This window comes from Lonchura striata, chromosome 2, assembly GCF_046129695.1.
Source record: "Lonchura striata isolate bLonStr1 chromosome 2, bLonStr1.mat, whole genome shotgun sequence".
Classification (NCBI taxonomy): domain Eukaryota; kingdom Metazoa; phylum Chordata; class Aves; order Passeriformes; family Estrildidae; genus Lonchura; species Lonchura striata.
The window spans coordinates 27,621,076-27,636,521 of NC_134604.1; the positions used below are offsets into that span (position 1 = coordinate 27,621,076).

General features: G+C 47.1%; 1 protein-coding gene across 1 annotated transcript in view; it reads right to left on the bottom strand.

The window, feature by feature from the left end:
- Positions 1 to 15,446, bottom strand: part of FSTL1 (follistatin like 1) — a 52,224-nt gene that overhangs the window by 11,078 nt on the left and 25,700 nt on the right. The window contains exons 3-5 of the mRNA XM_021549021.3: positions 3,292 to 3,396; positions 1,945 to 2,074; positions 754 to 786 (exon numbers count right to left, since the gene is read on the bottom strand). Of these exons, the coding sequence (XP_021404696.1) occupies positions 754 to 786; positions 1,945 to 2,074; positions 3,292 to 3,396 (268 nt within the window). The remainder of the gene's footprint in view (positions 1 to 753; positions 787 to 1,944; positions 2,075 to 3,291; positions 3,397 to 15,446) is intronic.

Consider the following 15,446-nt stretch of genomic DNA (forward strand, 5'->3'; position numbering starts at 1 on the left):
GCTCTGTAGGGATTCTGCATGTTTAATTTTGTATTTCTTTAAAACTGCTTTAGGGTGGTGGCCATGCTCTGGCATGGTCCTTCCTCTTTAGTCTGTATGAGGCTTTGCTCTCATCTGTCCCAGGAAGTTAAAGTTGATGATTATACAGCTTTGGTACTTTGAGATCATGAATAGGAAAACGCTCTCCTGATGACAAGCCATGGCCCTAAAACCCAGTGTTAAGTACACAAGGCAATACATAAGGGGAGAAACCAAGTACAGGGAATTGAAGAGACTTATAATTTAGGTGATCATAGAATCATTTAGGTTAGAAGAGACTCTTAAGATCATCTTATTGGCTGATGGTAGAGGCAGTTCAGCTGTAACTCCTGACTCTGCCTCTGCACCCATTGGTTCATCACTCCTAAAGCAAAGTTTCCTTTTAAAAGAGTGCTCCATCCCTCTGTCTGGTTGATGAGCACAGTTTGAGTCCCTGGGGGCAAATTGGGTTTCATTGCATCTTGTCTATGCTGAGTCCCTGAGACATCCCAGCACAGGGAAAAGCCCAGGAGATGTATGAGTTCTGAAAGGTTACCCAAGAATAACGAGCTGGGCAATCACATTTCAGCTGATTTATCAACTCAGACTTCTACAGCCCATGCAGGATATGACTTTTACACAGACCTCTGCAGTCCCCCAGCACACCCTCTGCCCATCTCCCAGAGCATGCAAATTCATACAGAGACCTCAGCCAAACAGGAGACATCTTCTTACCTGGACTTGCAGCTGGATTCTCAGACTTCTTCTCTGTTAATGGAAAGACAGAAAAGGACATTTCTGATGCAGTGTGAAGCAATATAAATCTCTTCCCACCATGGGTAAAAGCAGAGGAACCTGGAAGTCTTTGGATATATGAGAGCCCACATACATGATTAAGGGGCTAGAATCTCCTGGACCCTGAGGAGATACTGAGGAATGTTTAGTCTGAAGAACTGAAGGCTCAGGGACAATCTTATCAATGTTTATAAAAATCTGATGGAAGGAAATGAGGAAGACTGCACCAGACTTTTATCCATGGTATTCAGTGACAGGGCAAGAGACAGCGGACACACATTCAAACACATGAAACTGTACAAACACAAGAAAACCATGCAGCTGTTTTGTGTGTGTGTGAGTTAAACAGCCCCATCGATGAGGCAAAATCCTTGCTCCTAAAGTTATTGAGGTTCTTTATGAACATGGATGATAGTAGTATTGGTTTTAGGAGTTTACCCTCAGAGCATGACTTTTCCTCAGCAATTACACTGAGAGAGTTACCTGGCTGAATCCAAAAGCTTAGAGTGAACCAGCAGGAGCAAAAGGTTGCCCTGCTCTCCTGAGTGCCACACTCCCAGAAGCTTGGAGAGAGGTCCCCCCCACACAAGGGTCACGGTTTTGAGTGCACTCATGGGGGCCCCTCAATGACCCTGCTGGCCTCACCTAGAGCCTCTGTCCATACTCTAACCATGGGCCATGAGACTCCATTTCATATCTGATGCCTCAGCTACTCCTTGCCTGTGATTATTATGTTGTAGACATGCCTGTTTCTAGCTCTGATGCAACCACTTTCTTCCACAGACTGTTGATCCAGGTCTGACCTGGTGACTGTGCTCCCACCTTGATCTCAGCCTTTCTACAGACTGCATCACTATGAGCTCATCTGGCTGTTGTCTGATTCTGGTTACCAGAATCACCAGCCTTGACTTCATGACTTGATTTCAGGCCTACTTCATCACTGCCAGCTTGCCTGCTCATCTGCACTCTTGCTTGAACCTGGCTACTGTTCAGAGGCTTGCCCTGTTTACCCCACTCAGCAACTGTGGGACAATGTCTTAGCTGGTGAAGCCTCTGCCTTGCCTTGTTATCATGCTTCCCTTCTAACTCTTTGTCCCTGAGAGTGTAGCCAGCCCTCCTAGCCAGGGTTACCTTTGCAGTGGCCATCGTAATCCACCTGGATCTTGGAGCCGGTGAGGCAGGCGTCACGGTGCAGCTCACAGTGGTTCAGGTACGTCTTGCCATTGCTCCCGCACACAGGCCTCTTGTGAGGTTTGCATTTCTGTGGGACAGCCAGAGAACACAGTGTTCACCTGCCTCCTTGGGACAGCCTGGTGAGCCCAACCATCAGCCCAGCTCAGGAGGAGTCCTTGGCACAGTCCCCTTGGCCCTGTGTTTGGACCAGGCTAACTCACCCATCATTTCCCCATAAAAACCCACACAGGGAAGTCTGTGAGTTCAAAGGCCTCACTTTGTCCCAGTTTCCATGAACACCAGCATGACAGGAGTCTTTCTGAAAGCAGACCCCTGCAGAGAAATCGATGCTCAGCATAAATATGGAGCAACTGCAACTGCTGCTCCATGTGCCATGGCCATGCCCGCCCAGAGGTGTTTCTGTGCCTCTGGTCTCTGCACCTGCGCTTGGCTCCATTGCATCTCTCTGTAGACTCTGCTCCACCCTTCTGCAACCAAATGGCAGAATAAGCCATCAGCCATGAACAAACAGCACAGCCTACAGCAAGGAGAAAGTTCACCAGTGCCACTGTTCAGGCTATGAGCTTCTTTCTTCTGTCCCTTCTGGTCTGGCCAAGCCTACCCAGAGTGACAGACTCTCTTCCTACTAACAGAGCATTTCACTCTCCAGTGCCCAGGCTGGCCATGCCAGAGCTGCAAGCTCTGAGGGAAGGGAGAACAAAGAGCTACATGGCCATTCCCAGGAGCCAGGCAGAAATGCTTTGAAAGCAGGGGGCAGAGCACAGTAGGGACACATTGTGTCCCTCAGCTGGGAAAGACTCTTCTAATCATCTCTGACTCCCTGATGGATAAAGCTATTCATCCTAACAGCGCTCTACCACAATTATTTCAATTTTACAAAAGCTGATTTCAGTAGGGTACTCGTAACCTCCTCAAACAAGGTGCCAGTGAGGGCAGGCTGTCTTGGAGGTCACAGACCACTCCCTAGAGTGTCCTTCAAAGCCAGCTGCACATCCATACCCCACTGGGCTTTCCCAACAAAAGACTTCCAGTCATGTAAAGGCCCTAGGCAGTCCTGCAAGAAGCACAGCTGCAAGTCCAGACTATATCTACCCTACAGGACTCTTCCCCCACACAACGCTGGAAACAGTCCTGCTGTTTGAAGAGCCACTGTGAATTTGCAGCTTCTTCAAAACAGCCATAGCCTTATTCCTTCACAGGATCCTTCCAGTGACAGAAACCCGTCTGAGGTGAGTGATGGTGGTAACACCTGTCCCAGACACAGAACCTGTGCTGTTCCCATACCTCAATGCAGAGGCAGGTTGGCTCTCCCTTCTCTGTCACTGCACACTCACGCCCAGCTCCACAGAAAACATTGGCACAGATCTTAGATTTGCTCCTTGGCTCTTCCTGCAAGATACAAAGTCAGAGACACAAAATACATTATTACTCAGAGGAGTAACAACACAGTTTAAAAAAAAATAGCACATTTCATTGGTATCAGGACCAAAAGGTATTACGGTGTTTAAGCGGGGGTGGCAGAACAAGAGACATGACTTCAATAGATGGACAGCTCAGACAATAAGAAGGAGCAGACACAAGAACAAGGGCCTACAGTCCCAGGGTTTCCTTCAGGTCATTCCTGGAAAATCACCTGGGAGAAGTGGAGCGAACATGGGCAAGAGGAAGTCTAGCAAGAAGAATTTGCTCATGTCAAGGACTGCTGTCTTTAAAATTTCTCTTCATGGAGGGTAGGGAGTAGAAATGTCTTTGCTTGAGATACTTAGGAAGAAGGTGAACATATCCCTAGAGAAAGGTACAATACAAACAGGCAGAAGAAATTGCCATCAAGCACCAGATAATGTCCTTGTCACAAAAAAAGTCACAAAACTACACGATCCATTATCTTGCTTTCACTAGTCAAGATTAAACACTTTAAAGGAAGAAGACTGTCATGGATGAGATAATTATCCAGTAATCCTGCCATAATGAAAATTCCTTCCTGGTTCCTGACAGCCTGCAGTTGACTTACATCCTGCAGCACAATTTATATGTTTTACAGTCTTCTCCTAGACAAAGTCATCACAAGTATTGTTGTTCACATAACTGTCAAATATTTTCTTTTTTTTTTTTCTTGGTGTCCCACAGTATTCCTAAACTGGCAACACCTAGCATGGAACATTTCCATAGTTTAGTCATGGTTTTGATACAACTATCACTTATTTTTATCCATTAAGGCCATTTAAAATAGACTTTTAAAAGAGAAGGTAGTTCCAGGGTTCAGACTTTGAAGAGCCTGGCTTAATTCCCTGCTTTGTCATTAATTTACTTTGTGACTCATTTCATCTAATATTTTCCACCTATATGCTGAGTATCTGATTTATGCCAGCCAACTGGCTTCTGCAACAGTTTTGCATCAGAAAGAAGATTGAGGAACAAAAAATAATCAGTGAGATAAGTCAACCACATCTGCTGTATTTCTTCCCTCTAATAAAAAAATGTTTTTTCACCTTCTCATTAGAGTATTATTCTTATACTCTGCTCATTTGTGGCATCTTTGTACCTCCATCACATACTTTTGAAAATAGGTGATGAAAAAGGAACAGAATTTGTCAGAAGAGCAAGCATTATTGACAAATGCTGAACACATTTTTTCTTCCTGTTTTTTTTGTTTGGTTTTTTTTTTTTATTTTTTTTTTATTCTAGTTTTTTGTTTGTTTTGCTTTTAAAACCACAATTTCACAGAGAGGTGCTGTCTATACTGAACAGCCCACAGAGACAACCAGATCATTTTCTGAATAACCTTGCCCTGGTCTTCAGAATAGTTTGTTTGCTGGCCTACTGCACAATTCATCAGACCTGAGAAGGTCTTTTCAAAGCACTGCAGGCATCCCTCCAGGTTCACATAGTGACAAATATCTTTGGTATTCTCTGCAGGTGTTCCTATTTTGCTGCTTATTCTGTCAAATACAGTACTTGGACATGCCAGTCTTAGCTGAGAAATGTACTCCATGTCCCAGGCCTGTTCTCCCCATGAAGACAGTGTTACTCTCCCTCTGCCTTTTTATCTCCTTTCACATATTGTTTCTGAGCTACAAGTGACACACCATGCCTTCTACTGCATCCACCTCTCTCTAGTCACCTTCCAGTGGAGGGCTGAGGTAAATGAACCAGGTGCTTCTGAGGTGGGATGAAACAACAGGATTATTTCACTGCACAAAGCAACCTCATGCAGCTCAGGGCAGAGAAGGAAGAATAGCTCATTTTGCAAAATGCACAAAGAAAAAAGCCAAACTGTCTAAGGCTGGAGTCTGACTTTGGGCACTCACACATCAAAAATGCAATGTAGCTATCAAAGTGCTGATCCATTTTAGGGGTTTTGAACAAGTTGTCAATCCCTTCAAGCAGTCAAAGACAGAAAGAAACCAGCTGGGCACAGCTTTGAATGGCCACCCAGTGAGGTCTGTAATCCAGGTGCCTGGCAATAGATGGCAGTACTCTGCCTCTACCATGGACAGGCAGGACTGCCAGCAGCCACCTCCCGACCATGCCCACCAATGCCAAGCCTGGCTTTTGATTCCTGTCTGGGACTTAAGGCACTGCTACAATGCAGCTGGCCTCAACAAGCATCCACGGTGCCCAAGCTCAGATTGCAGGACTCCTCTCCCCATGGGAACTCACTTGGAAACCCAGTCTCCAATGTGGCCATCCACAGCTCCCTCCCTGGTAGTGCTAAAGCCCAGGAACCATCCCACAGCTTTTCTGTTGGAACCTGAGCTGGGCATGCTGGCAGGGTGACACTGCCAGAACAGCTTCTGAAGACACTCTGCCTCCTACCAGGCTAGAAGGCCAATTACTCTGATTTTTCTTATTAATCAAAGCAATACAATGTTCTGGTTGCTTCTTCTTATTGCCTTAAGTTGCCCTAGGCTGGCAGGGGGTTGGGACTGATTGCCACATTCCAGCATGGCTTTCTCCACTTCAGGATTCAGCCAAAGGAAGAAAGGAAGCAAGCTGCTCTGCCTGCCCTCTCTGGCACAGGGTTTCTCAAACCCAGCTGTGGCATACCAGAGGGTGGGAGCTCTTTCTAGCAGCTCCTGTCTGCCTTCCCAGCAAATGTGGGAGTCTGCTGAGAGTGTAACAGGGATAGAGGTGGATGATTGTATGAGTACAGTGGGAGTCTGCAAATAAGGCTTTATAATCTCCCCATTCTCTGGTGATCTCCCAGAAGCTACCAGCCAAACTGGTTTCTTGTGACAGATACTCTGATCTTACCTTGAACATTGTCATGTTTGCTTTTTATAAAGCTTCACTTGCTGGAGTCATGTGAGTGAGGATGGCAGCTGCCACTTTAATATTAAATAACCCATCCTTGCACTTGCCTTGTAATAGCTTGAAAACATAAACAGCAAATTTTTAAAATTTTAATTTTTAAAAAAGGACTCCACAGTGTTTCAACATCATTGCCCTTAAATTAATTAATATCAGGATTTGGGGGTTGGAATCACAGCTTTTACACTGCTTTGTCTCTGAGAGCTGCCACTGCCTTTTCTGTCATCCTGTGCTTGGGAAGTGTCACCCGTTCCAGTCCACAGCGCGCTCGGGCAGGCGGAAGGGAAAGGGCAGAGTTGTTATTAGCTGCTGCACGGTGGCATTTCCACTGCAAGCCTTGGCAAGGCAGCTCCTCTCTCTTCTGCCTCGAGTGAGGTGCCCAAGCTCTCTCTCTGGGCAATGCTTTTACGTACTCCTCTGCTGCCCAGAGAGCAAGTAGGAAGGTGTAAAAGCAGTGAGGATGAAGTCAGGGCAGGAGTGCCTGTGCCTTTGGAATGTCTGCCATAGCACAGGGGCACTCTGACTCTTCACCCTGCAGGGGCATGACCTTCCCAGACATCTCCACAGGCAAAGACCATGGAGAAAGCTCAAGGGTCAGAAGCTCAGGGCAGCTGGGTGGCATCATGTATGCATAGCCTAGCTTGTCTACTGAATGGGGATGGGAATGTACAATGCTTTTAGAGGGCTGGGAAATGTAACCACATGGATGAAGGTTCCTTGCATGTTATCAGGCAAACACTAAGCAGAAGACCTGAGCTGACAGTACAGAGTCACATGCAATGCCTCTGCCTCAGCTGTTGCCTCCTGAGGAACAAGGAGGAAAAAGGCACCGAAGGCGAGAAAGCCAGAGGCAATGCCAGTGGTGAAGGATCACCATGGCAACCAGCAATGCAGGGCTTCAAGGTGGAGAGCTAAAATTAGGAAATTAGGCAGTGGAAAGGGCTGTTTCTCATCTCTGGCAGCATCTGGTGCTGAGAAGTTGGACCCCCAACACAGAGTAAGCACAGACATCCGGAGCATTTCCGAGTCCTTGCCTGTGCCTGGATGTCCAGGACCAAGTGTGATTTGACACACAAATGCAGTGCCAGGTCTGCATGGGATCCCAAGGTCCTGCCAGGTGCTGTGCCTGCTCTGCACTGGTGGGACTGCATGGAAACAGTGCAGTGTCTGCAGTGAGATACGAGTGATTGTACATGTGACAGAAAAGAGGTATCACAGCTCCTTGCCTTTGCAAGAGAACTGCCCACTGCAGCTCTCCCTTGGCTGCCTCCTCCCCCAGCTCCTATTGAGCCATGACTATCTGGTGTCCCTTGGTGGGAATGGGGACTTTCCCAACCAGCCCGTTAAAGTTGAAACTGTGTACAGTTCAATGACAAAACACCTCTGCAAGGAAGAACAAGATTCCACCTGCAGAGAAGAGCTGTACATGCAGCTCCATGTCCACAGTGCCCCACTGCCCAAAGAGAGCAGCAGGGATTACTGCCATTACACACATTCTGGGAAACAAGCAGAAAGCTTGCCCTGCTGCTAGGTGGGGAGTTAATGTGCTTCACAACAACCCTTCATACTGCCTTGTTTTCTGCATATCTTTCCGCACAAAATCTCCTCTTTGAGACCTCAAAAGTCTTTTTCTCAGCAGCCCATACTGCATTGGAGCAATAGTACCTACTGTCTTGCTCCTATTGATACAAGTAACAACCTTTTCTGGTATTAGCAGTGACAGCAGGTATTTTCTTCTTTTGACATCACTTTCTGGAAATCCATAAAATTACTTGACCCTCACATAATGCTCTGTGCTGTTTGCTGTAAAATCAAGGTTTTGTGGTTTTGCCTTGCGTGATGTGCAAGGAAATCAAAGTGCTCTAAAGCTGGAGCGCTGAAAGCTCCTATGGGAGGCAATCCTATGTATTATGCAAACTTGAGTATTACACACATAAGGCAAAACTAAAGGGCACCAAAATGATGTCTGGGGTTCAAGACATACACAGATTCTCATGCCTCAGGGAAGGCAGCAGCAAAAGCTGGGTGCAAGTTTTCAGATATAATCAGTATAATTCGCAGTAGACTCCCCTCCATGCAGCACAGAAAAATAAGCTGTGCAGCTACATATTTCTGCCAGTCCTCCATTTTGCCTGTTCCCTGCCACAACTAACATGGGAGTAGGGATGTAAGGGATCTCTGAACATGCCAAGGTGCCACCTATAAACTGCATAGCCTGCACAATTTCTAAACCCACTCAACATCCAGCCATGAAATCTAGTGCCTTGCCTAGCTATTACCTTGGCAATGTTTTCTTCTGAATGCAAAAAGATTAGGAGACACAAGGCAGTGGGTTAATGATGCAGAAAGCTGAGATAAGCTATGTCTTCAGACTCCCAAACCTCCCTCCTCTCCTGTTATGGAGCTGGAAGGGAGAAGCACTACATTATGCTGCAACGTTCCAAAAGAGAGGGCTGGGCAGCAAAGCAGCTCAGGGGGAGTCAGGAAAATTGAGCAACTCCTGTACAGTGATGGCGCTGAGAAAGCATTTGGCTCATGCATTTCATCCCATTACCCAAGTGTTTCTCCAGGTGGAACAGCTCTTTCGGCAGCAGTGTCCTCCTGCAGAGTTCCAGGGAGACCAGATCCCATGTTCACTGGAGGGCACGAAGGGGCGGCCAGCTTGTCACCTCTGGTCATTTCTGCAGCTAGTTTTGGCAGCATGTTTGTCCCATTGTTCTGGTTTGCAACTAACAAGCAAAGCACTCATTCCTCCCTGCAAACCTGACCCAATTCCTGTGGCAGCTCCCTGGATCCACTATCACTCTGGTGTGATGGGGTGGAAATTTAGCAGCAGCATAAACTGAGCAGATTAGCATGAAACAAGCAGGCACCCCTGACACTGGGTTTGCCATAAATAGATAGGTAAGGTGACCATTACCATTTTGCTTCCTTTGGGCTACTGCCTCAGGTTGGAAGAAAATCCACACAAATTATCTTAAATGCTTACTTGGAAGGCTTGAGTTTCATTTAGCAAAAATAAGATGGAGATAAGTCCAGCAAGTAGAGACTGAATCATGCTATTCCCAGTTCAGCTCTCCAATAAAACCAGACATCATCAGGACAATCCCAGGACATCATCACTATTGGGACGGTACAGTAGGCTGTGGAATAATACATATTCTACTCTGGAAGGAAGCCTGCTGCCAGAGGTTGCTGTACACCCTGGTGCAGGGTCATCTCTTGCACACTTTTTTGTTCTGGTGTTATCTGGACTCAAAGTGGCACCCTCTGGAATGCCTCTCTCCCCTGCTGCAGGAGTTCCCCATCTGTCTCTGGAAGGCATATGGTACATGTCCTGCTGCTCACACCAGCAAAGGTGTGCTAAGCATCTGGAAAGGCTCAAAACCAGGCTATCCCCAAGCTAGGTCGTTAAAAAATATGTTTGTCAGGCAAAGTCTGGACCAGGGCTGGATTTCCCAAGGGACTGTGACCAGATGCATTTGACAATGTTCCCAATGCTAATAATATCCTATTTGAAGGGTGTCAATATAGGGTCTGTGCTGGATGCAGAGGGGTCCAGTGCCAATTTCAACTGCAGGATTCCCCCTCCCCCAATTCCTAATGCCATCCTGCGAGTGGCAGAACTAATGAAGGCCAGTTTCCAACTGCTCTCTCTGCACGGCCTGTCTGTCAGCTAGTTACAGGGCAGCTCATGGACTCCTTCCTCAGGGGAGGTCTTTGCAGGCCCCTCTCATTAAGGCAGTCACCTAGAGTCACAAAACCAGCTGGATCCCATTATCTCAGAGGCCTCCACCGCTCTATCAGCTGTGCCGGAAACAGGCCCATAGATTCAAGGCTTGCTGGAGGCCAGAGACAGGCAGGCAGACACAGACAGCCTGCTGACATTGCTTTGCTTCCTTAGGGAACCAGGCAGTAATTCCTTTGCAGAGCCCCACAAAATATTTCTCTGGCTCAGCTCCTCCTCTTGACAGACTCAATGTCAATGCTGCTTGCAATCCTGAGGACAGATCCTCACTCCAGCCCCGTGCCGTCTCCCTGCCACTGACCCTTGTGCTTCCCCTACAGCATTTTCTTTGTGATGGAGGACAGACCCCATCTTACTTCTGCCCCCTCAGAGCTTCCATCACGAGGGTATTTCAGCAAGCTTCAATCAAGGGCTGTGAACAGCGATCTGGACACAGTGTTAGGAGCTATTTCACTCCTTGTGGGATGCCTGCCATGGAGGACAGTATGTGCCCCAATCCACCAATCCACACACCTAGACACCAACCAACCCCTCTTTCCAATACTTTGCTCCTATCTCTATTCTCAGCTGACATCTAGGATGGACTTTTAAAACATCACACCAAGTGCAACTCCTTAAAGGCTTTGGAATGCTTGTGAGATGAATATTTAACGGCAGCTGACTTCGCTAATGGGAAAGAAGCCAGACCATACATCTCTGCACATACTGGGAATCAGGGTGTGTTTCCAGAAAATCTGGACACAGAGAAAAGAAGGCAACAGAGGAAAGGAACTGCAACTCCCAGAGCTCAGAGGAGGTTCCCTCTCTGTAAACCCGTACCTCACCCATTTGTGTGAGACCCTCCCTAACTTGCTGGCTGCTCAGTCCAGGATCCATGGATCAGATGTATCCATCATGTGAGCATTGAGCAGGAGAGTGGCTGAGGCTCTGACTGACCTTTGTGATAAAGGGGGCCCATCAGGTCAGTGGCCTCTATATGAGGCCATGGAAAAACAACATGGCTTGTGAAAACCTGGTTGTAGGAATTCATTCACGACCCTGTCAGGGAAATGGAGATGAAGATGTCTGATGCATGTACTGCTACTAAAAAAAGACTGCCTGGGCAGCATTGCCTTGCAGACATTGGCAGGATGGATACAGAGCTCTACCTCCCCACTGACCCCTGTGGAGACATGGCCTGGACTGCTGGCAGGGACAGCAGCCCTCACACACCAGCCATGGCTTTCTCATGTCCCATAGAGAGCAGGCAGAAGTTGGTGCCTGCACAGAAAGGGAAGCAAGAACTGGGAAGGAGGGTTTTCTCCCCACAACCTAACCAAGAGCAAAAAGGCATCTGCCAAACAGCTGATGTCTCTTACAGCGTGATGCTGCTAAAACAGTTGCGGAGCCAGACACACCTCTTGGGGACTCCGCTGCGCAAGGACTGTTTTCTCTTTTAAGCTGGAAGGAATGTCTGTGCTCTGGCCCCCACAACCTCATATTTTCCACCACAAGGCAATGACCAGTGAGGCCCCATTAGGGGAACAACGACAAGAGAGTCTGGGGAAGAGGAAATCTCTCCTACAAACAAGTCTGGAAAATGGCTGCTAGAAGGAAGGGAGCTTGCATCTGGCAGACTTACACTCCTGCAGCCTCTCAGCTGCTCAGGCAAAAACACTCCTTATCCTCACAGCATCCAAAGTGCCATGGCCCAAAGCTGCACTTCTCTCAGCACTATTCCCTCCACATATCCCTACAGCACCTCTGGAAGGAGCACCTTCTGCATCATCATGTGGTGAAATTGCCAGCTTTTCCACAACCACTGGGATCTTCTTGCTAGTGCTGGCTCCCAGCAAGGCATGGAGGCAGGAGTTCAGAGTGTGACTGATTTGTGAATACCAAACCAGCTGAAGAGGCTTCAGCTGCAAGCAGGGCAAAATCAGTCCCACAAGAAGAGAGGACATGATGCTCTGCTGCACCATGGTTCTTAGAGGGAGGAATAAAATAAATCACTTCATATTTGGATAGAAAAATAACCCTCACACACAGGGAAGCATCTCGGTGCACATGAAAGGTCATAATTGAAGTTAGTCCCACCAGGCCTTAAGGATGAAATTAGTGTCATCCTCTCATGTGACAAGACTGGAAAGGAAAGGCCCAAGGTGCAAGACTTGCTCAAGAATGACCAGAAGACAGCAGCTCAGCTCCCTCTGCTCTCTGGAGCCAGCACCGCTTCACTGAATGATGTACAAGTCATACTCCTCACTGGGGCATGATTCTTTTTCCCATATCCTGAGTGCCCTGGGCCAGGCGCTATTTTGCCATGGCTGAACGCCTAGAAATCACAATTCTCCATCCTATTTTGTTTAAAACAAAAATAGGAACAAGACCAGAATTGACTTCTGAATTCCAACAGGTGGGTGATGTTCTGTATGTGGGTAGCACATGAGACAAGTCACAGCTCTTAAGGGTGATCAGAGGAAGCCCTTGGCAACAGGAGGATGAGGAGTTCACCCTCAGGGCCTCCACACCAGAGAAAAGCCACAAACCATTGCTAGCAAATGAATATAGGCGCCATTTTCTCTCTCTCTAAGCACACCCAGGCTCAACTGTAAAAGGGAGGTTTCTCTGCCAGATGGCATTTCCCCAAAGGTGTATGCTCCTTCCTTCCTCTGCCCCATTCTGAGGTGTTCTCACATAGCTGCCTGCCCCATACCCATTACCCAATCTGAGGCAGTTTGTGCCATATACAACCTCAAATACTCCCTTTTCAGCCCCTAAATCTCTCTTGACTCACAGCTCTTTCATGGCAGTCCCTCTTTTTTCATCCTTCATTCCCATAATTTCCCACACTCTGAAGTCCTGCAACTTTTACTGGTCCTGCCAATAAGTTTTGTTGCCTCTTTTTTCTGACCAGGGATGATATATTTCTGAATGGAATCCAAATCTGGCACATTTCTCAGCCATCACCTGGCTCCAACAGAGAGAAGGAAAGAGTGAGCTAAGCAGTGGGAGGCAAGTTAGAATTTACAACCTTATGGCATATCCACACCCCTTCCAGTAACTGGATACACAAGAGGAATGTAGCTTGCAGGAAGTGCTGAGGTTTACCAGCAGGCTCCAGCTTCTTGTGCAAGAGTCCTCAGTGGTTTTGTTCCCCTCACTGGGATGGGAATCCAATTGCAATGGATTTGATGATCCCTCTTCCCAGCTCTGTCCCGCAGTCCTTCTTTACTTGCCTTCTTCCGCAGCACATTGCAAAAAAACCAATGGAAATCGCTGTGTGATTGGGGGGAAACACTGAGTCAGCCTCAGTGTGGGAGAATGAGAACAGAGCTGGATATAAGCCAGTTCTGTACTTCCCATTTTCCAGCCTTGCTGAAGGATTTGCTCAGCTCCTTGTTAATGCAGAGCAGCTTTGGGTCTGCTCTACCCAATGGCTCTGCTGGAGGCAGCTCTAGAAGAGTGAATCCCCAGGAGACAGTGCTCTGTCACAGTCATTTTGCTCCTTTGAAGCTTCTATACTTCATGCAGTCATGAAATCCCCTTTACACAGTGAGGACAGTGAGGAAAGCTCAGAAAACCCCTCATTATTAGGTATTATTTTGTGTAGACAACTTTTCTTTGTCTGTGGTATTGAGGGAGCATCTAACCCCTTCCTGAAATCATATAGCTGGGAATGGTTATCAGACTAACAGGAACACCTGAAACTAGAAGTAAAGTAAGGTGAACATGAAAGAGAGAAGTTTGAGTAGGCTGTAGAAGTAACCTGGAGTGGTACATCTCCCAAAAAGGCATGGCTCCATCCAAGGTTAAACTGTGTCCCTGTAGCCAGAGGGAGCTGAAGGCAAGTCTGCCAAAGCTCTACCACACTGCACCTGCAAAATGCAAACTAGGATTTCAGGAGATGACCTGACAACTGGCAGGTGTGTGCACTAATTGATTAGTATTGGAAAGAGGAGAGAAAAACTCTGCTGTAAAAACTAAGTGAAAATCCTTGCTGAAGCTGGGACATTGGGAAGATTGCAGAGGTACACAGGGAGAGATGAGCATGTGTTCACTGCTCTCAGAAACATCACATCAGCAGCAAGCAAATCCTATTAAACTGCAAGGGCAGTCAGCCCACAGCCCCACAGTGACATCAGGGAATAGCAATGTTGGGCCATGTGGGACCCAGCACAAAGGGAACTGTGACCCAATCAGTACATTCTTTTCAACTCCTGCTGTCCCTATTATCACTCAGAAAGCCTCCAGTCAAGTCACCAGCACCTGAAACCATCCCTGTGAAGTGCAACACTATTTCATGCCTATCCTCAAGAGACTTTCCTCTGTGGTCAGGAAAGCTCTGTAAGTCTCTGACTTGCACTTAATGACTGACCTCTTCACTGAGATAGCCAAGAGGAAGCTCTGATAAGGTAAGAAGACCATGAGAAAACTGGCAGCATTGCCATGAAATAGGCTACAAAACAGAGTCACTATGGAAACTGCCACAGTTGTAAGGATAGGAAAAGACTTCAAGTCCAAGAGCTTCCAGCCTTCCCATAGATGCCCCAAGGATGGGTGTCTCTCCAGGCTATCAGCACCACAGCCAACAGTGGCCCCTTTGCCCCTACACTGCTCCCTGCAGCTTCTGCTGGACCCAATGTCACTCAAGAAGATTGGTCAAACACGGAGGCTTTATCTTAGGCAAGCTGTTTGTGCTTATACTGGTGTGTCCTCATGGGTCCCCACCTCATTTCTGATTTAACACACATTGAACAGAAAGGGAACAAGAGCTAATTATGTTGTGTGGACTATCAGTGAGGAAGCTGGATGGTATTTCCCCCAACACCCCCCTGACCTGTTAGCTTATGATGTGTTGCTTGGAAGATACACCTGTCACACTACAATCCCCCCCCCAGCAGAGGAGCGGTATATAAAATGAAGGGGGAAATGAAGCAAACAGCCTCTGCTATGCTCATTAGAAATGGCACACCCTGTACCCACACGTGTAGTCTCAGAGAACCAGACTCAGCCACCACCACTTCTGCCAGAGCAGAGCTTCCTTTATGTCCCCATGGCTGACAGCACAGACTTGGCAGCATTTGCAGCCCAAAGGCAACTCTGTAATTAAGAAACAAGAGAAGTGACTATTGATTTCCTATAACTCCTAAATAAGTCTGGGTAACATTTTTCAGACAGAGACCTAATTCACTAGGAAATGCAATTTGAGGTAGACCAAAACTATTTGGAAATTTGTGCCTAGTTCAGGGAACAGCTTTGATTCCAAAATGGTTTCTAAGATGAAGTGAACTGTTTTCCCTCTCTTATTTTTAAATATATTTCATGAGGTTATGTATGTAAGCTTAAAGGTCGAAGAAAGCAAAATAAAAACATGTTTTGGTAAGCTTAGCAACTTTGT